General features: G+C 41.3%; 2 protein-coding genes across 5 annotated transcripts in view; one reads left to right on the top strand and one right to left on the bottom strand.

Annotated features, from left to right (window-relative positions):
• prrt4b (proline rich transmembrane protein 4b) overlaps positions 1-10,997 on the top strand; it is a 22,738-nt gene extending 11,741 nt beyond the window's left edge. For both annotated transcript variants that reach the window (XM_044343929.1, XM_044343928.1), the window contains exons 3-4: positions 1,166-1,309; positions 6,659-10,997. In XM_044343929.1, coding sequence (XP_044199864.1) covers positions 1,166-1,309; positions 6,659-8,733 — 2,219 coding nt within the window. In that variant the 3' untranslated portion in view covers positions 8,734-10,997. The remainder of the gene's footprint in view (positions 1-1,165; positions 1,310-6,658) is intronic.
• impdh1b (IMP (inosine 5'-monophosphate) dehydrogenase 1b) lies at positions 10,056-27,537 on the bottom strand. Of its 3 annotated transcripts, none has more exons than XM_044343930.1 (16): positions 27,057-27,537; positions 21,397-21,495; positions 21,140-21,220; positions 17,454-17,502; positions 15,493-15,594; positions 15,316-15,390; positions 14,988-15,194; positions 14,781-14,868; positions 14,467-14,666; positions 14,045-14,135; positions 13,773-13,868; positions 13,035-13,178; positions 12,713-12,857; positions 12,465-12,608; positions 12,272-12,355; positions 10,056-11,738 (listed from the first exon to the last, which is right to left on the bottom strand). In XM_044343930.1, exons 1-16 carry the CDS (start codon positions 27,275-27,277, stop codon positions 11,717-11,719), a joined length of 1,848 nt encoding a protein of 615 aa, XP_044199865.1. In that variant the 5' UTR covers positions 27,278-27,537; the 3' UTR covers positions 10,056-11,716. The 3 variants fall into 3 exon arrangements, with proteins under 3 accessions (XP_044199865.1, XP_044199866.1, XP_044199867.1); XM_044343931.1 differs by having other exon boundaries at positions 21,140-21,217; positions 27,057-27,536; XM_044343932.1 differs by lacking the exon at positions 21,140-21,220 and having other exon boundaries at positions 27,057-27,523.

The following is a 27,537-nucleotide window of genomic DNA, read 5'->3' as shown; positions in this document are numbered from 1 at the left end:
CATTGAATGACGGACTTTAGGGCAAAAAAAAAAAAAAAAGTCACAGGCCTCTGACTTAATCTCACCTTGAAATATGCTTATGAAGACTAGTGGCTTTAATAACAGCTTCAGTATATTTGTGCAGGTGTGCACACAGTTGTCATTACTCTCCCTCTCCTTTTGGACAAATCTCCAGCTGTCTGGAGGTCGACAGTGCCATAAAGTGACAAAAAAGGTTTTGCTTTAGAGACTTTTTAAACGTACAATTAAAGCGAGCACTGTGTACATGACCTAGATTATAAGATAGTAGCTTACTTTACCCCGTAGCTGTTATGATTTCTTTGTAACTCATTATTCCCCCCCCAAGCCCCATGCCTTGCTATCTTTTATTAATATTAATTCTGAAGTTACAGATTTACTCTGTACCTGGTATCTCACGCTTCATCACAGTTAGCTCATCGGTTTTTCCCAACAGGATCACTTCCTGAAAATTGTCCTGACTCTCAGCTAGTTCATCATTCATTTATAAGTACTGTACAGTGTTGTAAAGCACACAATTCCAGTCCAAAGGGTTGACTGTGAAAACATATTTTGTGAGTGTACCAAAGGGAAAACAAAATGATGTGGCTCTGTCATGCTATTCAATCATGCAGGCATTACTCTCGCATTCTCTCTGTCTCTTACTTTCTTTATCTCTTTCTCTCTCTATGTGTTCTATGTGCTGATATGCCTTTTCTTGTTTACCTCAACTGTGGAGGTAAACAAGAAAAGAAAAGGCATTTCATAAAGACAGTTGAACAAGAGGTCCTGGTTCATGATAGACCAGGGCGGACACACCCAAGCACACACACTCATAAACAAGCACACACACATCGGGATGTCAATGTAATTAGACTACAGAGGGCCAGACTACTGTGTTATGGATGACTGGCTACAACTAAGTGGATGATAGGCCGATCCATTTGACAGAACTGGGTTAAGAAATACAGTCCTTCTGCGTTTTTTGCAGTGTGAAGTCTCAGATGTGAGCACAAGAAGGAGAGGGTTAAACTCTCTTGTTGGCAGGCTCCAGATTTGTTAATCTGTTTTTCTTAGACTTCTTTGGAGCTGCAGTGTTGTGTAATTTAAACTGTATTCCTGATCGCTTTGAGATCGCTTGGAGGTTAAATTGCCTGTGTCTTCCCAGAGCTGCCAGCTAAAGAAGATAAGGCGGATGAGGATGAAGAAGGTGTGGTTCCTTCAGCTGCAGACGGGGATGGTGACACGAAGTTGGCAGACGTTTCCACGCCATACACTAAGCTGCTAACAACATCCTTGCCACAGAGCACAGGTGAGCAAACACATCCGTTAAGATGTAAACAAACACTGCAACTAACTTCAAAATCCCATGGCTTTCAAGCATGTATTCACACTGTCATACTGTTACGAAGGCAACTAAAATGACTGCATGCTGTACTTCCAGAAGCCATCCCGTAGTCTGTTAGTAAATCTGTCAAAAGACGAGGAGAAACAATTACCCTGCATCCTTTGCCTGAAGCCATTAATTGCTTCCAAAGGGAGGAGAAATCTGCTCATTCAAGCTGTGAACTTCAGAGAACAGGAAAGATAGGGAACAATGCCCACCTGATAAACAAATATTTCACTGTTCCACTTCTCAGATAAGTATTCATTGATCTGGCGATAATACCTGCCTTTAAAAAAACTGAAAAGACATACAGCTATTGATTAAGACTAGCCAATGACAACCGAGCACTTAAAGTAGAGTTAGTGCACACGGTAGTTTCAATATATTTTTAAAAAGTGTGAATATTTTTCCTGTTTTGGGTTTTTTATCCATGAGGACATGATAGAAATGTCAACTGGCTCTTTTAATAGATTTGTGAATCTATAAATATCATCATTATTATTATTATTATCAGATGTATACAATCCCTATAAATATGTATATAATAGAATATGTGGAATATCAATGGACAAAACCTCATAGATGTATAAGTTGATAGACATGAAATTAAAATAGGTTTCACATTTCACATGTTGCCCAGTTCACAGGAGCAGATGTAACCCACATTGCCTCGCCCAGAATAGCAAATGTTGTCAAGTGATTTTCAAAAATAGATTTGTCAAATGTGCCACTTGCTGATGACGGGACGCCACGGGGCTCACTAGTTTGGTTTGTCACGAGTGAGTGAGTGAGTGAAACTTAAGTGTTATTACTCTGTCTGCCATATAAAGGTGTCGTCCCCGTAGCGAAAATCTGTTATTGAAAATATCAGCTGCACATAAACAAATTTGCAATCATCATATAGGCTTTCTTATTTGCTGGAGCAGGTGTTTTTGCACAAACTGCAGCTGTTTAGGAATAAGATCAAACCTCAGCCTCGCGGGCCCCAACACACACAAGTGGCTCCTCCTCAGTATGCGCCATCTAACTTCTCCATGAGCTCCCACTAAATTGCTTTTACTGAGGTGAGCTAAATTGAAAATGAAAGCAATCAGGGGAAAACTAAATGGAGTCCTCAGTTTCACGATGCAGCATCAACACGTAGCCAATTAAAGATGAGTGTGGGGTCGTGGTCTTTGTAACATCAGAGGAATCCCTCACCTTCATTACCTCACCTGATTTAAGGTGCCTTAGGTCAGGCCTTTCAAGATTTATTAGCAAAACCCAAATAAATGAAGAAATAAATAGCCTCTGAGCACTAATAGTGTTTCCACTGAGACCTAAATGAAAATTCTCCTCACAAGAAATGATCTGTGAAGCACAGCGTCTTATATGGGTTTGTTCATTTTCAGCTTATTACTGCTCATTTATCTTTTGGAATGTGTGGAATCGCTTTGTATTAATAATTGACTAAATTGTCTCAAGACAGGATCTAGGATCTGCAATTCTTCTGATTTTTACCAAACCAGACATCTACAGTAATAGTGACTGTAATCATTACTGTACATATACTGCAGGCATTGTGAAAGAATGTGGGATATTGTCATGTTGATGTACAATTTGTCAGATGGTCAGTACAGACTAAAAATAAATAAGTTGGTATAGACATTCATGATTCCCTGAGAATTTTTACAACATTAACTTAATTTAGTGCCGTTAATTTAGGTCAAAATTTTAACCCAGTACCTGAATAATTGACATTCCCATAAGGCCTCAGCTGTACTTGTGTGGAACTCCATCTCCAAGTCTTTAAAAGATTAAATGAGTTCAAATAACCTCTCAGTTGGTGTCCACAGAGGACATTGTTTTCAGTCTGTGTCCGTCTGCTGTAAATGTGTAACTGTCCCTAGCATGAGAGACTTGTTCCCACAGGAATGTGTCAGATGACCGAGCAGCATGCGGCGGAACATAACGCTCTGATCCATCCTTGTACTGCAGCCACCACATACCAAACCCTGTCCAGGCCGCTCGGCCGGGCTCGGCAGCTCAGATGTGACATTAATCGTCATGAGCGAGGCAACAAAACATGGCACTAATTCAACTCCCAGTCTCATTTTTCCCACTCTGCCTGACTTAGTGGCATCCAAATCATCACCATCGCCCTGGAAAGCAAACAAACGGACAGACAAGTCATTGGGATAACAATGTACTGAACTCCACCTACTTTATCACTGGTCCCCACATTCAAAATGCCTGCAGCTGCGTGTTTGTCTTACGCTCCAGCCACATTTCCCACACAGTTACAGTCTGTTATGATAGTATGACATCGTCAGTGCAGTCGTATCTGAACACTGACATAGTTAATACCCTCATTTAAAGCAGCTAATGTCATAATTTTAAACATGATTCAACATACTGTAGCTCTTCCTTATTTTCCCAATATAACACGTGAGTATCAATGAGATAGCTTTCCTGCAATTTATACTGAACTGGACTAATATCCTAAGTAGTCCCATTATTATTGTATTTTTTTTTAACAATTTTGAGAAATTATCTTAGTGTTTAGTCCATAAAATGTAAAAACATGTTGAAATATGTCCTTCACAAGTTCCCAGAGTCAAAGATATTGAATTTACAATGATATAGAACAGAGAAAAAGCGGCAAACTGTCACATTTGAAAAGCTAAAACCATCAAATATTTGCTATTTTTACTTGGTAAATTACTTTTTACTTTTACTTGATTATTTTTCTGTCAGTCAACGTATTTGACATCATATTTTTCAGCACTATTTCAAATAAAAACATTTGTTATGGGATTTCCAGACTCCTTTGGCATTGCTGTGACGCTAAATCAATCACTGGATGTGAAATTCAGTGGCTCCCACTTGTCATATTAAACATCAGTATGGAACAGGATGTTTAATCCATTTGCTAAACTGACTTAATGGCTGCACAGCTTGTACTTTCCTGACAGAACTGCAGCGGTGTGTGAATGTGTGACATATCTGAATGCACTGACTGATGCTCACACAGCTAATTATATATAATATTACTAATATAGTTGAGTACAATTATGAAAGATCATAATGAGAGGGATGCATAAGGGAGGCATCTTGACAGCATCTGTTTTGCTACAAAAGATACATCAGGTCTTAATTAAAAAACAGTGCATCAGCGCAAAAAAACCAGCCTCTCAAAAACTCATCGATCTGTGTTTTTCATCCTGTTCCTGTTGAGGATGCTGTGAAGCATCAAAAGACAACTCTAATGAAATAAAACTGCTGTGTCGTGCTGAGAGATGCACTGGCAGTTGGTGGTGGGGTCATATTTCCTCGAGCTTGACGTTTTCATTACAACCTGGGACAATGATTCAGCTCTGGGGTCAGGAGACGAACGAGGAAAAATGATAAAGACTTTGTCAACAACTGGCAGGCGGCAGGGAAGTGCTAAAGCTTATGCGTAACCACTTGTGAAAATCTTCTGTCACTCATGAGGATCTGAGGCAGAGAGAGAGAGCATGACTTTGCTCACAAAGAGGTACTTCAGTACAGCAAGTGTCAGCCGTACAAACTCCTGCAAATTCACCTATATACAGCCCAGTATAAACACAAACTGACACAAATTGCGCAGCTGACATGAATCCAAGTGAAAAGGGCTTCAGGCTGTTTGCATCTCAGCATCATCACGGTAATGTTAGAGCACTAAAAGCAGACACAACCATTTCACTCTCCACCTAGAGCTGCAGACCTACACTTGTTTAACATAATGGACACTGCACTGTCTTTCCGTGCATTGGATCTGTACAACTGGAAAAACAGGCAGAGAGCAGCTGAAGCAGAAAACATGAAGCATGGGTATGAGACTTGTAAAATTCAGGGCAGTCAAAGAGAATCGTTTCCAATAGAAAAACTGTCCCAGTTTAAAAATAACAAACCCACCTATGGGAGTTTCCCCTTTTTGTGGGTGTTGAAGTGGGTGTTGAAAGGAAATCATAAACAAAAGAGCAAATTATGAGGCCAGGACAGGGTGGGATAGGAAATACAAGGATAGGAAACGCAAGAATGCAACCTATAAAAGTTCATTAAAAAGGCAGATGAGAAGGACTTGAAACAAAAATGTTAAACCACATGAGTTCCGCTTTTAGTTTTATTTAGGAAACGAATAAGATATCTTCAATCTATAGGCAACGATTTAGGGGTTTTGTGGTGCTGACGTCTGCACATTAAAGTTCTTAAAGTGGCACATAACAGTACCACCAGATATAATGTATTCCCCAGGCTTCGCTAGATGTATTTAAATTCCCTGCAATGCTTTTGGCTATATTTAGCCACATTTTACACAAAAAAACCACACAACACAAAATTAATGCTAAATGTTGTCATGAGCGCATACAGCACTAAACTTGCCTGCTGTGAGATTTACTACACTTTCATATGTCCCTGTCTCTGTGGTCTATTAAAGCGCCTGGTTCTTTATGGAGGAGTGATTGTCTCTGATAAGCCTGCAGCAAAATGACTGATGAGCCCGTATGTGTGCAAATGACAGAGATGCAATTAGAGGCTGCTTCTCTTTTTTTCCCTACATTTGACTACTTTTTCTGTGGCAAGGTTTTGAAGCTGCCATTATTAGACTAAAGGTCTCAATATGTTTTTTTCTGTGGTGAAAAGATAGCACGCACACGGTGACAGTTATGTTTTATGGTAAAGAAAAAGCTCCATGATGTGAAGCTCGCTGATGTGGAGACTAGGAAACTGAAAGAAATGTTTGTCTTTTTGCCCATCTGTGAGGCATTATACTGTGTGAACAGACTCATGCTACATCCCATTCAAGTTGTCCCCCAATAATTGAACTGCACAAACAAGTACGACGCAGATGAGCTTTGCAAGAGTCTCGGTAATGTTCATGCAAACACATATATACATGGTTACCTCTTAATTTCCAAAGCTAGACCACTTAGAGGCAGTCCTTTCCTCCACAGTGCTAAAACATGTCTAACACAATCATAATTAACTGCTCTCGCATGGAAACTCAAGATGGTTTACGTAATCCAAGAGAAACTTGCTTTGTGGTTCTGAGTGGGCTGATCTCACACATGCACACACGCCAGCCCAGTTTGAAGTTGCCTTCTTACAAGCTTTTAAACAGGATTAGCACATTAAGAGGAAAGCACGCTTTCACCATCCTGGATGTGAGCCAGTTTGTTCCCTTTGATTTTCTTGTTCTCTTCCTTTTCAGCTACTATTTAAATATCTATCTGTAATCACGATAGGACTGAAATTCTGCTTTCTTTTTAGGCATTACTCCAGAGACTCCACATATTCCTCTGTACACTGAAGACTGGATGACGGACCCAGTGGACAGCGACGTCACCTTCCTTCCTGACTGCAATAAAGAACGTTCTGGGATCTGCAACCTCTCTGACACCTGGGACCCCACAACCTCTACCATCAAGCCCACACAAAACACCACTGTCATGAACCACTCAAGCAACCCCTTTCTGATCCCAGCTCCACCCATGTTGGTGCCCTTGTACACTGATTGGAACAGTGCCATGGCAGCCTGGGGCCTGGCCTGGGAGGCACATGTTTATGGCGCCGGTTGCGTCTTTGCGATGCTGACGCTGGCCTCAGCGCTCAACCTGCTCTGCTTGCCTCTGCGATGTCCATCTGGTTGTGGCTACTTTGCTCTGGTTAGCCTGTTTCTACTAGCTGCTGGTAGTACCAGATCTTTCTTGCTCCTGTATGATGCCTACGGTCACCAGGACCGCTTACCCTCCACCGAGGCCTCACTGATGCTCTATGAGGCACCATTTCCCTGCCTGACTGCAGCTTTTGGCTTGGTTTTCCTTCTCCTTTCCATGCGCTCAAGAATGCAGCTCTCTTACTCAGCCTTCCAGAGACCCTGTTTCCTGGCCTGCCTGGTTGTCCTGCACTTTGCTGCTGCATTCGGTCCGGTGACATTACAGAAGTTCTACCAGCAAAAGCCTCCCCTTTGCCTCTTTCTTTCACTAATCTCCCGTGGAGCCTTTGTAGTTCTGGCAACATTTCTGTCTACTGCCTATTTTGTGTTCTACATCTATGTGAGGGCAGACTCGAAGCACATCTACCACCTGAATAACACGTCTCCAACACCCGCTGAGCGATACAACCGTTGTCCCTTTGCTGAGAGCCGGGACTGGGACCGTGCAGCTGTAACCGTTTGTCTTTCAGCACTGTTTTGTTTAGCCTGCGCAGGACTGCAGCTATATGCAATACTCAATGCTATGGGTGTTGCTGGTGGAGAGGAGGTCTTCCACCCTTGGCCCTGGTGGGCTTTTCAGTTTAGCTGCAGACTGTGTGAGCTAGGGGTTTGTCTCACCTTAGCCTTGGTGGTTGCACAACCTGTCTACTGCTCTGACCACCTTCCAGCTGCTGGAAGCTGCTGGACTGAACTGTTGGCGTCCAAATCGCCAATCCTGCCTGGGAGCTACCAGTGGACCCTTAGCCAGCAGGAGAAGCTCGCCATCGTTGACACCGTTGGGCTTGGAGAGACAGAGAGCCTTCCTCTTTATACTCTGATGGATGAGAGGCTTGGTCGCAGTCTAAATGGACTGGATCTCCTGTACCACAGCAACCGGGCCTTGGCCTACAGAGACCTGGACTTGGATTTGGACACACAGGGTTCAGAAAAACCTGAGGACGGAGGAGGCGGAGAGCCATCAGGTGGATCCTCCTTTACCAGTGACTCGACTACTGACCTGCGGCCACCTTCACCCATCAACCTGCGTCGCAGCATAGATGAAGCGCTCTTCAGTGAGGCCCTCTTTCCCATGAGCCTCTTCAGCCCTGCCAGGCCTATTCGCTGCAGTGATCTATCCATAAACAACCACTGTGCACTTCCCAGCAATGGCCTCTGTGATCCTCTCTCAGCTGACCCTGGCCTTTATCGGACCTCTTCCTGTGTAGAGATGGCCTCTAAACCCCAATCCTCTTGCGCTAAATCTCAAGGAGATCCTGTTGTAGGCGCTCCACCATCTCCCTCCCTGTCCTCCTCCTCCAGCTGTTCATCTCCTGAACGTTGGAGGGGCAGTTCTTCCTCTTGTTCCCTGTACCGAGCCTCTCTAGGGGGCTCATCACTGATCCTCTGCCCGAGCCCTGAGAGACATGCTCGGCAGCTTCTACAGCAGGGGGGCTTGGGCCATGAGGCTTCCTCTGGCCATCAGGGTTCCACTGACCCACAGAGAAACTATCATACACTGGGTGCGGCATCACAGGAAAGCCTGGACCTCGACATGTCATCTGACGCAGACCGATCAGTGCAGGAGGAGTTCATCAGTGTTTGCAGACAAATTGATGCTTTGAGCATCTGCAGCGAAACTATTGATTTATAAAAGACAGTCTGGTCACACAAGGGTTACATCGAGGACTTGCTAAGAAGGGTGCCTATTTTGTGCAGCAAGTTGACTGTCAAGATTTATACAGCCTATTTGATAGTGCATGGTAGCTTTTACATACATGATAAAATACCAATAGCTGCCAAAATAACTTTTTTTTTTTTGGAGGTTTGAAGAGCTTTCTTATGTGGTCATTAGTGAATGTCTATGAGGGTCTAAGTGCCAAGAATGTCAAGAGCCAAAAGGTAATTTGTAACTTTTACATGTTTGATAAAGGTTGGTGAAGTTTGATACAGTTAAAAGAACAGTAACATTTAACTGAATGGAGGTATAACATGAATTTATTTGTACAAATGTTTTTATTGCATTCCAACATTCCAATATAGTACTGTGACTGAATTAAGCACTTATTAAATACTACTGAAGTCACACGCTTTCAAATCTAGCAGAACATCATTGTAAATCTCATGTTGAACAAATGGGATTAAAATTAAAGGTTTGTCAGACTATAAACTCTACATACCAATGAGCAACACATTTTACTTGCAGTAATGATGCAGCAGTGCCCTCTACTGGTAAACTGCACACTGTGTTACCTTCTCTTTCTACCTGTGTCATCAATGAATTGTGCTTCTACAAACTGACTTGCAGAATCTTCTGACTGGCTTACTAAATTTATTTATGTTCAAACGTAACGTTGCTCTACACACACACTGTTTAATAAAGTTTGTTTTATAATATGTGGCTTGTTTTACTCATGTTGAATAAGACAGGAGTCCATACACAGTTTGATTTCTTTATTCTTTTTTTTTTTTTTTTTTTTTTAACCATATTGAACAGCAAAAGCAACTTTCCTCTGTAGAGTGTTTTACTGTAAACATATTTTGACGTGATATTCCTCAAAAAATCCTACTGGATTTATTGAATACTGAGTTTTTTCTGTCCATCTAAAAAGCTCATTCTTTCTGTTTTGGTTGATGGGTACAGAGGCTATCAGTGTGTTCTGACTACTGTAGCTATAACATAAGAAAAAACAGTCTAAACCTAATATCTCACTTGTAACAATACTTGTGCTTTTTAGATGGACTAACCGAACCCAGTACTTGACAAATAAGACATTTTAAAAACCTGAATTCTCTCTTTAGGTGGGAAACTGAAAACAAGCAGCAGTCATTTACATCTGAATAGAAGTATATATTTCTCCATATATTCTCATGTACATTTTCTTGCAATACAGTCCAATTGCAAGACTTTTGTTAGTTAAGTGAACCTTGTGCAGGGTAAAGCACATTAGCAGGTTAGAGAAAGCAACTCAACTCTTACAATCTGGGGCATTTTATTAAAAAAAATTACACCTGGCAAAAAGGACATCCAGTATGAAAATGTTAGAAAAGCCTACTCCTACATTAGCTGAATGATAACAAACACAGCTATGCTGATTGAAAGTAAGAAAAGGAGGCGAAAGGGTGTATAGCATTATGCACTTCGATGCATTTTCACTGAGCTGTGATGTGCAGCCTTTATCCATCCCTGTTTCAAGGCATATCTCCGGTAAAAAGAAAAGTAATAAATCAAAAATAAAATAAACCTATCACAGAGAACATATGCCACACTGTGAGAGCGTAGGAATGAACAAGTGACAAGCAACTTGTCGCGCTAATTTTGGTTTTGACCTTACAAAAGAAGAGTGTCAGAGGAAGTATAAATACACTTGGCAGTATGTATGCAATTACAATAAAGCGGAATATAAATACAGCCATGTTTGGCTTAGTGAAAAAACAAACATGCATATCAAAAACCCTTCATGCTCAATTCAAAGCCCCCAAGACTATACAGATTTAATATAAAGGTTTTTTAAATCTAAAAGTATTCAAATTATGGACAGAGAATTTGCTATTCTCCTCCTTACTATTTTTGATTGGTACATTTTAGGGGTTTTCTTCCTTCTTTTAAACATACCTACTCCTCAGCTTTTGGTCCCTTCTGTGCTCAACATATGAACACTATGCACTGAGATGGGACACTGTTTATTTGGCTCAAGATGTCTTTGAGGGGGAAATGAAAGTCCACAGTGGCAAAGACTGTGGGTCTGAGTTTTGTCTACTGATTAAGGTGAAACTGGAGGATACAAAGTCAACAGGGTAACTGCCATGGCCAATATCTCGTACCTCGGGATCCACAATACATGACGTAAACAATATGTGCTGAAATATAAGCAGCTACTCTTCATCAAGTAGTTTATACCTGTAATGACCTAAAAATGCAAACCAAAAAACAGGAAAAATGAACAACGTAAGATTGCCATGATATACCGACACTCTGCACATTGAGAGACAAGTGTTTTTGTCTTGTTTTCTGCACACACACACTAGTGTGTTTAAGAACTGGGATGTGTGAGGCTTCCGACAGGGAGCTTGCTGGTTAGCGTGGATCCCAAAAAAGCCTTAAAAAAAAATAAAGGATGCTGATGGGATCTGCACCATTGCTGTTTTAGACTCACCAATATTAATAGGACAAAAAAACAAAAACAGTGCACCTTCACTTTGTTTGTCCCAATAAACATTTTAAACTATAATCGCACACTCAGACAAACACTACCCTTAAGTCACCAAACACTCACGCAGTCCATTCTCTCACTACTATCAATACGCACGAAAACAAAAATTGGGATCAGCTGCATACTCAAGATATAGGTGTGTATGTCATTCCGCAAACCCTGATGCGCCGCTTCTTGAGTGCAAAATCCCAGGTGTTCAGAGAGTGGGGGGTGTCAGTTTGAAGATTCTCACTTAGCTACGATGCCTCTTTCTTCCCCAAAGCAGCTGGTTGGGATCAGAGAGAGAGAGAGCAACCGTGGATACAACGCGGGGGAGGGCAAGGGTGGTGTTGTCGGTGGTCCATATTTTAGCAGAAGTGGCGATTTAACATTTGGTCACTGTTAGATTGGGTATGTCACATGCGCCGCCGATCTGCACTCCGTTCAGTAAAGCCGTTTCTCGTAACTGTGGGGGTGAAGACAAATAAAAGAGATATTAGCATTTGCTCTAATATAAACAAGTATTGCTGCTGTAATTATGTTTACTGCAATCCTGTGAACACTGTTTACACAATGTTTTCTGAATGTACTTGGCAGAAAACTCCTAACTTGCATTTTTTCCCCTAAATGTCAAGTTGGAGCCAAAACTTGAGTAACACGAGAGAGAACTTGCATTTGTTCTCTTTGTTAAAGCTAGAAAAAGATCATATTGTTTCTGCTGGCCAAGCTGCTTATAATGCTGACGCTGCTTTATCCACTACAGTGTTGTACAATATCAACGCCTGACATGAAGCAATATCGGAGCCCAGCTGTTTCTTAGCAACACACTGATGAAATCTTCTACGAGTCAACAAAGAACGCAATTTAGAGTTCCTACTTATGTCACCTGCCCCAGTAGTGGAAAAATTCAATCTAACTTCAGATTTTACGTGACGAGTGTGTTTCATTTTTACAACTTTTACAATTGTTTAATGGGACAAAATGTGTTTTAATACTTACGAGTGGAGTCCATGAACTCCTCCCTCCACCTGTGCAGACATGGTCCGCTTCTCAAACTTCAGCTCTCCAGAGTACATCATAGAACTGTGAAAGATGGAAAAAAAAACATGTTAAATATAATAAACATAACAGTTTACATCTGTATTATATTGAGCCATTCACACAATCTAACCATCAAACCCAAACTACTCACCGGAGAACAGAGAGACTCTTTGCCCCAATGTCCTGGCAGCCATGTTGAATACCAGCTATCAGGTAAGGTACAAACTTATGGATCGAGCCCTTGTCCTGGACTGACCCGGATACGCCCTGGGCTACCTTCACCTTGTCGCCCTCGCTGTGGAAAGACATCACTGAGTCATTATTCCTCCAGTGGGATCACAGTATTGTAATGGCAGCACTTTGAATTTGGCTATTCACTACTTTTGACCTCCCACGCACCTAAAATAGCGTTTCTGGCTGCTCGTGCTCTTCTCCATAGCGTCCAGGGAGCCCATACCACGGTATTTTTTCAGCCGCACACCGTCTGAGAAGAAGTACTCCCCTGGAGCCTCAGTGGTTGCCGCTAGCAACGAGCCCATCATAACTAGAGTGGGGAGAAGGGAAAGAATTATCTGTGTGTTCTCTATTACCCAACTTGACCTAATCAGTGCTGGGACTGTCGTCATGAGATTAACAAGCTGTACGAAATATGAGGAATTAGATAAGGTCTTCTTTTCACAACGTTACGACATTCTGTGTGTCATAATCTTTGGAATCTCACCAGTCGATGCTCCGAGCGACAGAGCCTTCACCACATGGCCCACGGTCTGAATGCCACCATCAGCAATGACTGGCACACCAAAACGCCTGGCGTATTCTGCTACCTTGTACACGGAGGTCCCCTGGGGCCGCCCACATGCCATGACTACAAGGTAGAACACATTTTTAACGTGACTGCCATCAAAACAAATCACACAATGTTCTCAGGTAAGGCAGATCTGAACTTGAGACGTACATGAGTTATGTGCCAAAATAAGCTGCATGAATTTCACCGATTAGTCTAACAGAGACATTTCAGGTTCATGTCCTCTCGCTGCAACATGTCTCTTCTATTCTTGTTGGTGAGCGTGACCCAGTCTATGCACGAAAGACCGGTCCCCATGGCAACCCAGAACGGGGCCTTGGCAGATCACCATGACAACTAGGAGTGGTCTCGGGGTATTTGTCACTGTTGGCAACTGATAGCCTTTTCTTCCCAGTGTAGCTCATAGCCAGATGAAGAACAGGTACATAATGTACTACAGCTGATGATTTATGCCTCTAATTATATATTTTTTTCTTTTAAATATATTTAAAGTCACAGCTAGCAGTCATATATAGTCACAACATTTTATTCTATATTGACATAGTGCTATACTTTAACCTTTTATGTCAAATTAAATTCCATTTCTGCTTTTCCAGGACTTTGATAATGTGTTACAGTGTTGAGGAGATGGCACTGAATAATAAGGATGAATACCTTCCTGTGTGATGCAGATGGAGCCGCAGCCCATGCCGACTCTCAGGGCATCCACGCCAGCATCGATCAGATTCTTGGCCTGGGCTGCTGTAACCACTGCAGATGGGGAAGAGAAGAAGAAAAGTCTGGAAAAGTGTGCAAGCTAGGATATTTGATTTAAAAAAGGCATTAAAAGAAAGCTGCCAAAACACATGGAGAGTTACTGTATGTGTACAAAATCAAAGTCCTTTCACCAACACTTAATTCGCATATTTTCTTTTCAACAAACTCACCATTTCCTCCCACCACTTGCAAGTCTTGATACTTCTGTTTAATATAATTTATCATGTTGATTTGATACACCGAGTTGCCTTGTGAAGAGTCCTAGAAATGCAAAAACATATATAGTTTAAGTGCAATGATGTTAAGAGTACAGTAGTCTAAACAAACATTAAGGGCTAAAAAAAAAATGCATATTATTAACACAATTTTCAAATGCAGGCAATTTTCTTCATACTGTCTTCAGATTTAATTTACAACACATTCCTGCTGTTGATGTCATACACTTTCCCACATTTCCAGTTAATAAGAGGAACTAATCAGAAAGTTTTATGTATTTTTCAGCAACCTGTGCTGCAACAAATATCTAACATTCATGATAAATTGGGACCGATGATAAGAGGCCCATCAACAGCTTCCATGCATCAACACGCACCAGTACGACAACATCCACTCCAGCCTGTACTAGCAGGTCCAGTCTGTATTTGTCATCCTCCCTGGTGCCGATGGCAGCGCCACACAGCAGCTGTTTGCGTGAATCTTTGGAGGCCAGAGGGTAGTCCCTGTTCTTCTTCAGATCTGTCCTGGCGATAATGGCCACCAGCTCGTCGTTATCATTTACAATGGGAAGCTTTCCTGTTTACAGAGAAAGTGAGGTTATTAAATGGCAAAAAAAGGAAAACGTCAGACAAAAATCAAATAGAAGTTTAGGTACACAAGCTGCATCAACTTTTTATTTTTTCCTTTCACCTTTTTTGCTGCGCTGCAGAATATCATTGGCTTCTTTCAGAGTAACACCAGCTGGAGCAACTACCAACTCCTCCCTCTTTGTCATAGCCTAAAAGAACGCAAGCACAATTAAAATGTTAAAATATTTAAATGAATGACGCTAATACAAAAATGTCTAAAGTGATGGTAAGACAGTTTCTTAAAAACTCGACATGTTACGATACTCACCTCCTCCAGAGGTTTGCCGTGGTCTTTCTCAGAGAGGAAGTCGATGTCTCTGGAGGTGACAATGCCCACCAGCTTGCTGCCCATCTTGCCTGTCTCGGTGACAGGAATGCCAGAGAAACCATGTCGTACTTTGGCCTCAAACACATCTCCAACTGTGTGGTTTGGACTCATCACAACTGGGTCTGTGATGAAACCTTGCTCAAACCTCTGGAAACAAGAGAAACAAATATCCCTGACATGATGACTGAGCACAAATCCTGAGATAGTTTCACATAAAATAGTGTACTTGAACTGTTATATGTATTTGTATGTAGGATAATTAGTTTACCTTAACCTTGCGGACCTCATTGGCTTGGAATTCTGGTGTGCAGTTGTGGTGGATGATGCCGATACCGCCCATTAGCTGCCAATTTTTTAAAAAAAGGAATGATATTCAGAATTATGCAATAAAGGAAAATCCGTACTCTTTCCATAATTTCAACAGTTTGGGAAAGCAGTTTCTTACCGCCATTGCAATAGCCATAGCTGACTCTGTGACAGTGTCCATGGGGGAGGAGATGAGAGGGGTTTTCAATGTGATCTTCCTTGTCAGCGCTGATGTCAAGTCCTTTAAAGACAAAAAAGGAAGAAGGAGTGCACATTTTAATAAGAGTTTGTTTCTGTCATTTTGAACAGGATCCACCAGGGGGCAGACTAAACTTAAGAGATATACAGTGTACAGTTGTGGTTAATGCCTCTAAAATCTGTTTCAATCACACATGAGGGCATAACTTCAAATGACATGAGGACAGTGAGGGCAATTTGAGCAGAGTCAAAAAAAAAGAAGAAGTGGTGTTTTGTTACTCCCTCGCTTGAAGTTAAAGTCAAGTCTCTTGTATTTGAATAGCGCCAAATCACAACAGAAGTCATCTAAGGGCACTTTTCACATAGAGCAGGTCTAGACTCTTTAATTTACGGAGACTCAAAATTCCCCCATGAGCAAGCACTTGGCGACAGCAGCAAAGAAAAACTCCCCTTTAATGGGAAGAAACCTCAAGCAGAACCAGGCTCTAGGTGGGCGGCCATCTGCCTCGACCAGTTGGGATTAGAGAGAAATATAGGCTACATTATTTTATTTAAAGCACATCATTAAGCATTCATCTATGGCTTGAGGTGTCCGTAAACTAAATGAAATGCATGAGCCATTTAAAACAGTGTCCTTCCTGACGGGGAAAGAAACCTGACACTGCCTGGAAAAATGGAAATGAGCCATATGACAGTGTCTCCAACAGCAACATTAACTCTCACTTCTTACAGGTTCCCACAACAGCCAGCACCACACTTTTGCTATCTGCAGCTGGGAGTGTGAAAATAAAGGCATTCCTTGCACATGGGAAACCAGCAAATGAGTTCTATGGTGTCAAAGCTTTTACTCCTTATCTGAGACAGACATAAACTATGGAGGCGACCCGCTGCTTTTCTCAAGGGTTCACGGTGAAGTTGAGACAAATCACCTAACACCCACTTCTCCATTTAGAGAGCACAACTGCACTAACCTGCTAGATTCAACTGAGAGTTTGGAAAGCATGTCAGGAACATCACGACCCCCCAGAGAATTTCCCACAGAGGCCCGAAGCACACGTGGCCCCTCTTCATGTTTAACACCTTTCCAAGTGCATGTGAGCTAGAGAGGATATTAGAAATTTCAGTCTGGTCTACGGAGTGACCGTCTGAACATGAACTCTATTCAAAGTTGTGACTCAAGCCAAATGTGGGAGCATTTGTGTTATTCAAGCTTGAATAGACTCACTATCCAGTGAAAAACTAGGGCAGACCAAGACTCTGTAGAGAACCAATGACAACATGGCGAAGCAGACAAGCATCTGACACAACGATGAGAGCTCTGCTTAACTCTGGAGGAAACGGGGAGAGATTAGAGATATCAATTAAATTAAAACCCTCTGAGATGGATGAAGCAGAAGAGAGGGATTTCATCTAAAGCCCTGAGATTAACTCTCCCATCATCTGCTGAGAGAGCTGGATGAGCAACCAGCCAGACACAAATGTAAACACAAGGGTGAGGGAACAGCCAGTGGGTGACCACGTCGGGCAAAAATAGCAGGGCGGCAGCACAGGAGAAATGATGCAGATGGTTTTAAATGGGCAAAAACAAGACTACTTCTGTACACACTCCAATTATAAAATGAAGTTGAGGTCTGGAGTGGAAAGGTTTGCTTAGAAAAAAGAAAAAAGAAGGAAGTGGCTCTGCCAAGAATGGTCTGTCTGCTGACAGAGCCACTTTGCACATTTATCACTATGTCCATAGCTGCAACAGAACAAATAGTTGAATTGTCCTTCAAAATACCAAGAAAAGTCTCGGCTCAGATGAGACAGCTACTTGCGACAATCCTCTGTAACAATAACAGACCTTGCATGCCCTTTTGTACTCTGTTACGTCCTGCGTTCAAAAAGGAGAAGTGTACTTACCACTTCGTCTGAGGTAAAGTCGATGAAGCCAGGTAAAATCAGGAAGTCACTGAAAGACATAAGCAATAAGCAAAATGCAAAGTAAGGGGTTGATGGTGGCAACTTCTAAAGCATCCACACTGCAGTAAAAATGCCAGAAGCTAACCAGTTCCTCATGTTTATACCAATATGAATAACCAATAATGGTAGTAATTTCTGCAAAATATCTCCAAGCAAAGCAGAAAATGTTTACCTACGTTATGAGTGGCTCACGGCAAACAGGGTGAATTGGAAAACAATCAAATGTGAGTGCTATTGAACACGATGGGTAAACAACAGAGATGTGGTTGTGATCAGCAATCAAGTGCTTTTATCAGGGTGTAATTAAAGATGTGTGATACATTTCATTACTGTTGCTGACAGCCACTTTTTAAAAAGAAAAATTCTAAGATATGTTTTTGGGGCATTTTTGCCTTTAATTGACAGCTGAGTGGAGAAGCAGACAGTAAACAAGGGGGGAGAGAGAGAGGGGCATGACATGCAACAAGAGTCCCCAGCTGCAATTATGTGGGATGCCTTGTAACCATTCGGCTACCAGGACGCTCCAGACAGTCACATTTTTAAAAATAAACGTGACCGATGACCTTATTGTCTTTGGGATCATTTTCTACTTATTTTTTTCATTCTTTAGAACATCTTCAACTAGGACATCACCACACTTTGGGGCCTGCAACCTATTGTTGGATGCCCTTTTATGTCTCTTCATGGTTCCCAGAATATTACAAAGTGGCATACTGGATGAGTACAGACACTGAGTGAGGCAGGGTGCGTCCTGTTCTTGATAAAAAAGCTACACTGGACCTCTTTCAGCTCTTGGCCTGTATAAACACAATGAAGTAGAACGGTTGAGGGGGAGCAAGAGCTAGACACAGGAATGACGTGTTTGTTTTTCAACCAAAGTCTGTACGTATTTTGAGGTTTTACAGATGGGTGTGAAAACAGGCAGGGGACAGATGGAAAGATGGGTGGAATAAGGGAAGCTTTGTATGCCGGAGGATGTCGGAAGGGAGTGGAGAGGAAACTACGAGGCGAGAATAAGTTAAACAGGTAGATGGTGAGCGGTACAGGTGGACATAACTGAGTCTAAATGTGAGCGGGTGTCGAAAGAGAAAGTAACACTAACAGATCCCTCGGTGTGGGTGTGGGGAGAGTCAGAAATAGACACGCTTGATGGGACAGGAACTAGATTGGAGTCCTGTTTGTCACTTCAGAGTCTAAACACCCACAGACATCAACGTAGGGACAAGCAGGAAGTTCAGCACACATCTGGTAGCATTTAGCGGCAACCACAAACCTCGGGTTGCATCTACTGACTCAGGGTCAGCACTGAATCCTGAAAAAAAAAACCACTGGCTTGGTGATGCCTTATTATGGTTTTCATTTCACTGTTAAATGTAGGCAAAATATCTGATGATAAGCGGGAGCATTTCAAACTATTATGAGAAGCCACAATCGGTCTTCACCTGCTTGTAAAGAGGCCCGTTCTTGTCTTGGCCTGGACATTAAAGAAAATCTAGGACATTGCATGCCCACACCCAAAAAACTTGAAAGCCTCTGAAAAACAGAGAATCCAGTGTTTTGTAATTGTGGCAGCAAGTTTAACAATGCAAGTATCCTCTGTACTCTTACTAACGTCGCTTTATTTGGCTTTTGTGTCATAAGTGTAACAACAATCAGACAGACGTGGTTCAATGCCAGCCCTACGCAAGAGGTAATTGACTGTGGTTTACATGACTCTACTATCATGATTTATTGGAGTCGGGTTTGGTTTTGCCACAAAATGTGCCCTTCAGGCTTTAAGAAGGTGACGCAGATTTTACGGTAGTTAAAAGTCACAGATCTGGACCGTGTGGATGCTCTCTATCCACTGCAACTGAGAGTAAGAGCAGAAAAGTCCACCAAGCCTACAGATGGATTGCAAAGGATATAATTGTGTAGTTTATAGTTTAAATTATATGCTCCAGTTGAAGTTCTCATTTTGTGTGAATGGTAATGACATATGACCCCATATTTACCCAAAACCGACAGCCTGGGGCTTTTGTGAGAAGGGTGCATTTGAGGCATTTTTTTAAAAAAAAAAAACTTGATTACAAGTAGATGCATATTACAGTGTCTACACATAAGAAAAACACTTCCTGAGATTGTTTCATAACAACCAGGGAATCTTACAATTCGTACACTTTTACTTTTGATGGCATTTCAGGCGTGCTGACAGAGTTAAAAAGTAGATTAGTTTGTGAAACATGTTTACAGTCCTGTCCAGGATGTGATTTTTTCACCCTCCCAGTTGAAGATCACAATACTTCAGGAAGTTGAGTCTCTCACAAAGCTGTTTCTGTCTTCCTGTGTGTTTGTTTCACTTTCTCTTTGTGGCTTTATTTCTTCATCTTCTACCAGGCAATAAATAATTAACTGTTGACCCTTGCAATCAAAAGATATGTAGGGGAAGTGGTCTGTAAACCTAACAATAAAATTTGAACTCCTACTACTTGTATTTGTAAGACACTAGTTAAAAGGTTGAAACAGAGGACAAACGGTCTGCAAAGACTGAGTCATCCTAAAACTGGCCCAATCCACCTCAAATTCCTCCTGTGACTCACATGGTTGTCATGTGAGCAACCTTTCCTTCGGTCGTGATGCACTTCATTACAGGGTAGAGAGGTTATTCAAATCACACGCGGACACACTAGAACACCATTACGTTTTCTATTTAATTAGCTTCAGTAAAGCAGTAGTAGCATGATTAGACCGAGGAAATTGGAGGATTTTCTCTTAATAAAACCTTCCAATTGTATTTGAGTCACTTCAGTTTTGTCAGCCTTGCACAGACATTGATGCAGTTACGGTCAATTATCTACCATCTATAATTACACAATAATACATTAACTAATGGTCTTTCAGGGAACGCTGAGAGGGCATCCTAAGTGTTGACTGCAGTGGTTATTAGGCCCTGTGGCAAACACATTCAAAAGGTGAAGCAATGTGATGAATTTGGGAGATTTTTTTTCAAATGTGGGGGCAAATGCAAGATAAGAGGAAATGGCATTTTTCTCAGTGTCTAACAACCACTACAAATGAGTTGATTCTTTCTAAAGGCATAAAACATTAGAAAAGGGTGTTCAAATGGATTAATTAAAAAGAAAAATGACAGTCAAAATGCATGGTGAGTTAATGGACAAGCATTCCTTCATTTGTCACCAGAATGCTTACCAGAGGTGAGTGAGGTAAAGTAAGAGGTGGGAAGTTATTAGTGATTGATTAGTGCTTTCTTAAAAATCAGAGCGAAGAGTTTGGAGGAAAAGTGCATGGGCTGTTTTGTGACGTGTGTTGCATACACAAGACAGGTCATGCACTTTTGATGGTTAGTTCAAGTTAATAATGTAGTTATGTCCACTGGAAGCAAATTTCATCCCCATGACCAAGATCAGGTTGAGCATTCCAACAAGCCCTCTATTGACATCTGCACTCATGCACTTTCATGACACTAGATTAAGATTTTGGCATGGTTTGTTTAAATGAATGAAGAAGCTTTAGAAGGACAACCATTTGCTTCCCCCTTATGAATTCACTATTTGGAGAGACACAAGAGATTTTAAAAAAAAAACAGCACAGTTTCAACATTGTTTGAAGACGACTGTTTTACTCACTTGTAAGTCAACCCATCTCCTTTAGAGCATAGCTCTTCAGCCGTATGACCATCGGAGACAACGCACTGTTGGTCAGATCTGCTGGTTCAAAATGTGTTGGCCATTACAAAGCACTCGTGCGTACACTTCACCTACCACTGCGCGGTGAGGTGAGGTTTTAAAATCAGGAGACCTCACTTTGAATTACTTTAATGTCTTTACTGAGACTGTGTAGAAAAGAAAAAAAAAAAAAACAGTTTGTAATGTAGGAAACTTACTTGTACGTAAGACCATCTCCAATCGAGAAGAGCTGCTGAGCTGAGAGTCCATCCTCAGGGACGTAGCCTGTTCCACCACTGATTAGGTAATCCGCCATGCTGTCAAATGATAGAGAGAGGAGAAACTTCTGTCACCTGTGCAGCCCAAGATGCAGATGAAGATGTGCATCTACAGCAAGTTAAATGCTGCTTTGGAAGAACACATCCAATTTGCAAGCAGAGCTTTAGTGACCTTCTCACAGGAAGACATAACCATAGCAACATCAACATCCCCCCAGCCAGCCTCATGTCAGTGCGCCTGCGCGGCAGCTGCGAGATGCTACATCTTCCTCTCCTCGCAAAAACAAACCATTAATAATCCTGTAAAAACGGGCAACAATGCTGCTAACCACTAATTTTTGTGATTACTGCAGCGAAATAGCGGGGTCATTAATTAACAAAGCATCACACATTATGTACCACAAACACGTCACTGTAGAAATCCTAATGTGGTTTTGTGACAGAGCAGATTTTCTGTCTCTGCATGTAAAATACTAGGACCGTTATTATTTTAACAACAGAAAACTAGGATCAGGCAAATCCTGGTGAGGCATATTGTGGCCGGGTGACCCACTAACATTCAAGTGAACCGCTACAGCGACACGTTTTCGATCTTTTAAGACATTATACTGTTATGGTAAAAGCGTGTTAACGAGAAACGGTACAAAAAAAATGTCGTCTTAACGTCGTATTGTCTCGACTTGAGCGGTAACGTCTACTGGCCTGGTGACCCACATTACATTATCGGTAGCTAACAAACATTAGCAGCTTTGCGAAGCTTTAGTTAACACAATACTAGCTATTCAGACCTGTCTGTGCTGTTTACACAGCAAAAAACACCAGCGCAGCATCCACGCGGATGACGATCATATCTGTTAGCCCCTCGCATCTCTCATTCTTCACAGAGATCCATGTCTGGTTAACCATCGCTGTGTTTTGGAAAACGACAACGTCAGTGAAATGTTTTTTTTTTTTTTTTTAACGCTAACATATCTTGTCACCACGCATTGCGGTCTAACTAACGTAGTCTACGTATATTTTAGAGGAATAACGACACCAAAAGTTTAAGTTTCATTACAATAAGTGGTCTTTTTGAGTGTTGAATGCATGCCGAATTGAAGAACGGCTCATTTTATATGGTAAATGATGTAAAATAGTCTTCTACCTAATATAACGCCTTACTGACAACAGAGACAACACTAATTTGGCAAAGTTTCAAAGGAATTTTGGTGTTAACATATGTTGGGCTTCGTGCCAACAGCATGTGTGTGTGTGCACGCAGATTGGTATATATCTAGGGCCATTGAGAGGTGATGGTATTTTCAGTTAACGTAAATTAATAATAATAATAATAACGTTAAAGTTTATAGCAAATCATCCGGAGAGCAGTTAATGCCAATTCAGATTTATAATTCAACGCTAACCACGCCAAACATTACACAATGTTTTATGTCTACCTGACCGTTAATGAACCGTTAGTCACAGGATTGGAAATATCGTTGTTACAGCTGCCAGTATAGTTTACAATTAACCAACATCCAGTGATGTAGTTTAGCCGTTAAATTATAACATTAAATTAACAGGAAAGTTAAGTAAGGCTTCGTGTAAATAATTTGACATTGCTTAACACAATTATTTGCGTTTTCACAAGCACAAACGTTAACGTTGCTTGATTTGCACGCTTTTACCGTGAATCCGTTGTCTTCATAGCTATACTAACGTTTTAAGAACGTTAACGTTACTGGTAAATCTAATGTAACGTTGCATTATGTTGGGCACGTTTCGCCACAATTTTCATGTTTCCTCGTTAAAATGTATATCGGCGTAAACGGACGGATAAAACACATTCTATTAACGCCACCATAAAACGGTCACAACTGTTGCAGATGTGTTAATAATCCACAAAAGTAGCTAAGGTACATACAACTGAACTTTTGCCAGACCATACATGAACTGTGGAAATGTGTCCAGACTACATGTGGGGCTACAACTGACTCGTTAGCCAATTTTTTTTTCCCAGGACGGCGAAGTCATGACCCGCCCTACTCTACCTCTGACTGGCTAGTATTCGTTGCCTTCGTTGGTTAGGTTTACGTTTGAGGAGTGAGATTGGTTGGGGTTGCGGTAAGAATATCAGGGTAAACCAATCAGAGGCGGAGTAGGGCGGGTCATGACTTCGCCATCCTAGGAAATGAGAAATCTCGAAAAACGTTAGCATTTTACATTAGCAGCTTGGTTATTTTAGCTTGACTTATTCTTTTATTTTACTGATTATTATTTTGTCTGAGACTTTAAGGCAAGCACATCCGCTCTCAAATTGGTAAGCATGATTTTTAAACTATGTAGCTCCCTCGCTAGCGATAACTCCAACCTCTTTTCCTTGTTCATGATGTCACGTTAGCTAGCTACCTTGTTGAGCTGATGCCCACGTTGACCAAAGGGAAGCAACTTTCCAGCTGCGGGTCTAAAGAAGTCGGGTAATAGAAACGGCGATAGATGCAGTAATTCCCGTTTACCTCGAAGAACAAACAAGATGAAAAGACCGGTCGTTCGTGGCTCCAAAGATGTAAAAGTACGGGTCGGCAGTAAAGTGAATCAGAAGTGATTGCCTGTCGCTGTGTGCAGACAGTGCGTGTTGCTGTTATGTACTCGCGGCGGCGTCACATCCCCTCTCTCCACAGAGGCGGGTTTAACCCTCCGCATCCTGCTTCTGTTAAATCAGGAAAGTACCTCTCACTGCAGTGTGCAACAAAAGTGACTAGTGCACGTGACAATTTTTACTACTGAATAGTCTGCGTTAGGAGGAAGCTGCTTTCACGTTTCTTTTATCCAGCCAAAAATAGTACTTTTTTTGGTATTGCTGGTCGAAGTGTCATAATAGTGTAATGAGAAAAGATTCAGAGCAAAATATAGATTAGTGTGTCTGATAAAAATCTTAATTGATCAGTCCTCCTCCAGCCCCAAATCGTTATTTGCTTATTCTTACTCCACTTGGATGTTTGACCTTGACTATGCAAAATGATGTACTGCATGTGCAGAGCTGGAAAATCTGAAGTGTCATGCCTTTAGGGCCATTTTTAGGATGCACCGATCCGACTTTTTCAGTCCCGATGCCGATACCGATTCTTGGGCTTTGGGTATAGGCCTACCTAGTACCGAGCCGATACCAGTGTTTAATTAATAAGCTGTTTGCCTCACTGTGTGGACCAGACATGTATCATTCTTTTATATGTAAGGCAAAATCATGCTTGACTTAAACATTCCTTTGCTAACTAAATGTAACAAATACACATTTACTGAATTGTTATTTATTAAAATAATGGTATCCGATACCACATCAGCCCATTGTCACTGATACCCGATCCAGCTATCTGAGACAGCATCAGACCGATATTTGATATCAGTATTGGTATCGGTATATCTCTATTAATTTTCCTAAAGAGAAACGTCATGTTGAATTTGGACAGCACTGTCTGAAATTTTGGTCACATGTAAATCATCTAAATTGGATTAAGTGTATTGAAAAGCTGGTCAAACCACATTTCATCCACATGATAGTAGTTGGAGAGAGCGTGCAGACTGCTAGCTGCATGTAACAGACTAAAGCATCTCATTTAAGATCCTGTATTTTCTTCTTGTCTGATAACATGTTTAAGAACATAAAATCTTGATGTAGATCAAATTCACTTTCACTTTTTTGTGATAATTCTTTACATAGATGCAATACACTATACAAAAGTGGACAATAACAATAAACAATAAACAATAAACTTCCTCATAAATTGTGTACCACAATTGGCTGCTTTCAGTGTGTACAAGCGTATGTCGAGGAAAACAAGTACAACCAGTATGAGATAAAGGAGTTCTATTTTAGGCTATGCATCACTGAGGAGAATGCTTGTTACAGTAGATACTGTGAAAGTTTTATTTACTGAGCAGTAATCTCTCACGCTGTATACACTCACTTTACTTTCTGGCAAAGAGAATATAAAACCGCACATGTAGTTTTTCCAGCATGCAGTGCACACACATGTACATTCACATTACTTGACGGTATGTCAGCATGCCGCTCTTGTCATCGAGCTGTCAGCTGCATAAATGGTTGGAATGAGCTGCTGACAGAAAATCGCTGTTGCTTTCTCACAACTAAAAATATGATGGCCGATATCTATTATCACCACTACAGCTCCATGAATTAGAAAGCTCAAATTAAAACATTTCACATTCACACATTTGTGATTTTAACAACATTAAAAGCTATTTTTACTTGATTTACAGACAGCCAGAGGCCAAATATATGGCTAATAGGCTGTTTTAGGGTGATTTGTGATGGAGCTGCTGGAGATGGCATGATAAGCACAACTGCATATTCATCTGTCAGAAGTTACGGATTATGATTCAGTTTTAGGATTATGGAGTCACCTCTTAGAAGTTTTTGTATTTAGTGTCACCTTTTTACAGTCAGTCACATGTCAGTCAAGTATGTGTGACATAGTAGTGTGTTTATTTAAACTGAACCTACAGAATTGTGTGGGTGTTGACTACAGATGTACAGAATAATTTATGTTTTGTATTATGTAAACTCTATGAGCTGCATTGAGAGACGAGAAAAACAATAGGCGTTACCATTGTATTGCATGAGTTCTTTGTTAATCATGCCTTGCAGGGAGGTTTTTACTGATGTATATTAAATACAATAGACAACCATTTGGTCTTCCCTGTGACCCAATATGCTTCACAGTAAGTAAGTCCTCTCTTCTTCTATATTAATCTTAGGTAAGGATTGCTTGAAATGTCTGGCAAGGTGACTCGAGGGGGATCTGTTTCCCACTTTGTGTTTGTGTCAAATTAAATGTGGGTCATTGCAGATATAGGTCAGTGGTTCCTTTATGCGCTGTAGCTATTCTGAGCAGTTGATTCAGCCTTGTTTATCCTCCCTGCAGCATGCTGCACACCCCTGCCTTGATGGTGCATCACAGACTCGTCGGCGTGTGCGAGGGGTAACAGAACCAAGTTAAAAATAGCACCTGACAATGTAAGATTTCTATTGTTTTAACATCTGCTTGTAAGCCAAGAGCATTATCTACAGGGCCTTCAGACAACTCCAAAAGTGAAGTGTGTAATTGAAAGCAAGGGATTTAACCTCAGGGGCATTTGCAAACTGATCTAAATGCAAGTGTGTGTGGACCGTGTAAACTGATCCGATGCCATGAAGTTAATTTACATGTGCAGTCTTATGAAGGCACCGCCGGTGAAAGTAACTACACAGCATGAAAGACAGAGAACTGACATCCATCATTATTTTTATTTTAATGTTGTATATTGAGTGAAACTTGAAATTATTGTGGCATTATTAAGTCTTTCTTTTTTTTAAGCATTACTGATCTTCGATTTGTAATTTTTGCAAAAAGTGGCCTTTTATTACATTTCTTGCAGAGTTCTGGCACTTGCTGGTGAGAAATTAATTTGCATCAGGCGAATATGCAATAAGAAATAGCTACAAAAATCTTTTGTGACACATTCTGTAAACATAATAAAACATATGGATGTATTTCACCTTAGTATTGTTTGAGTCTGACCTAAAGGTGGCTCATTCTGTGTATACTACCCCAGTAACTCACCTCTCTGGGCCTAAACCAGCCTGGATACGTGTGGCGCTGTATCGCTGGGCTGCAGTTTCATGCCCATGGCCATGTGAAGTTTGCCGAACATAATGTTCACCCTCCCGGGATGATACACTGGTACGTGGGGGCTGAGTGTCTCCTACAATTCTTCGATAGTCCACTTGTTGGCTCTTCCTTGCTTCATCGGCCCCAAAGTGCTCATACTCATGCCCCTCCATGGTTGATCCGAGGTCAGTCTCTAAATCCAGTGAGGTTGTTGCCTTTTAGCCTTGCTGTGCAGCTTTTCAACAGATTCTTACTCTTAAACAGAACATGCAGGGTCAGTGGAGAAATCCACCACCTGAAGGTTACATTTGGACCCTCATTTCTTGAAACCTTGAATTTAAATGAACTTCACATAGCCCGAGTTTAGTTGAAGTGGAGGAGTTACAGTTAGCGGAACAAATGAAAACTCTCCATTTGTTTCTAAATATTCTTA

This window comes from Thunnus albacares, chromosome 23 (genome assembly GCF_914725855.1).
Source record: "Thunnus albacares chromosome 23, fThuAlb1.1, whole genome shotgun sequence".
NCBI classification, from domain to species: domain Eukaryota; kingdom Metazoa; phylum Chordata; class Actinopteri; order Scombriformes; family Scombridae; genus Thunnus; species Thunnus albacares.
Note: the sequence above shows the minus strand (reverse complement) of the source record. Positions and strands in the feature narration are given on the sequence as shown.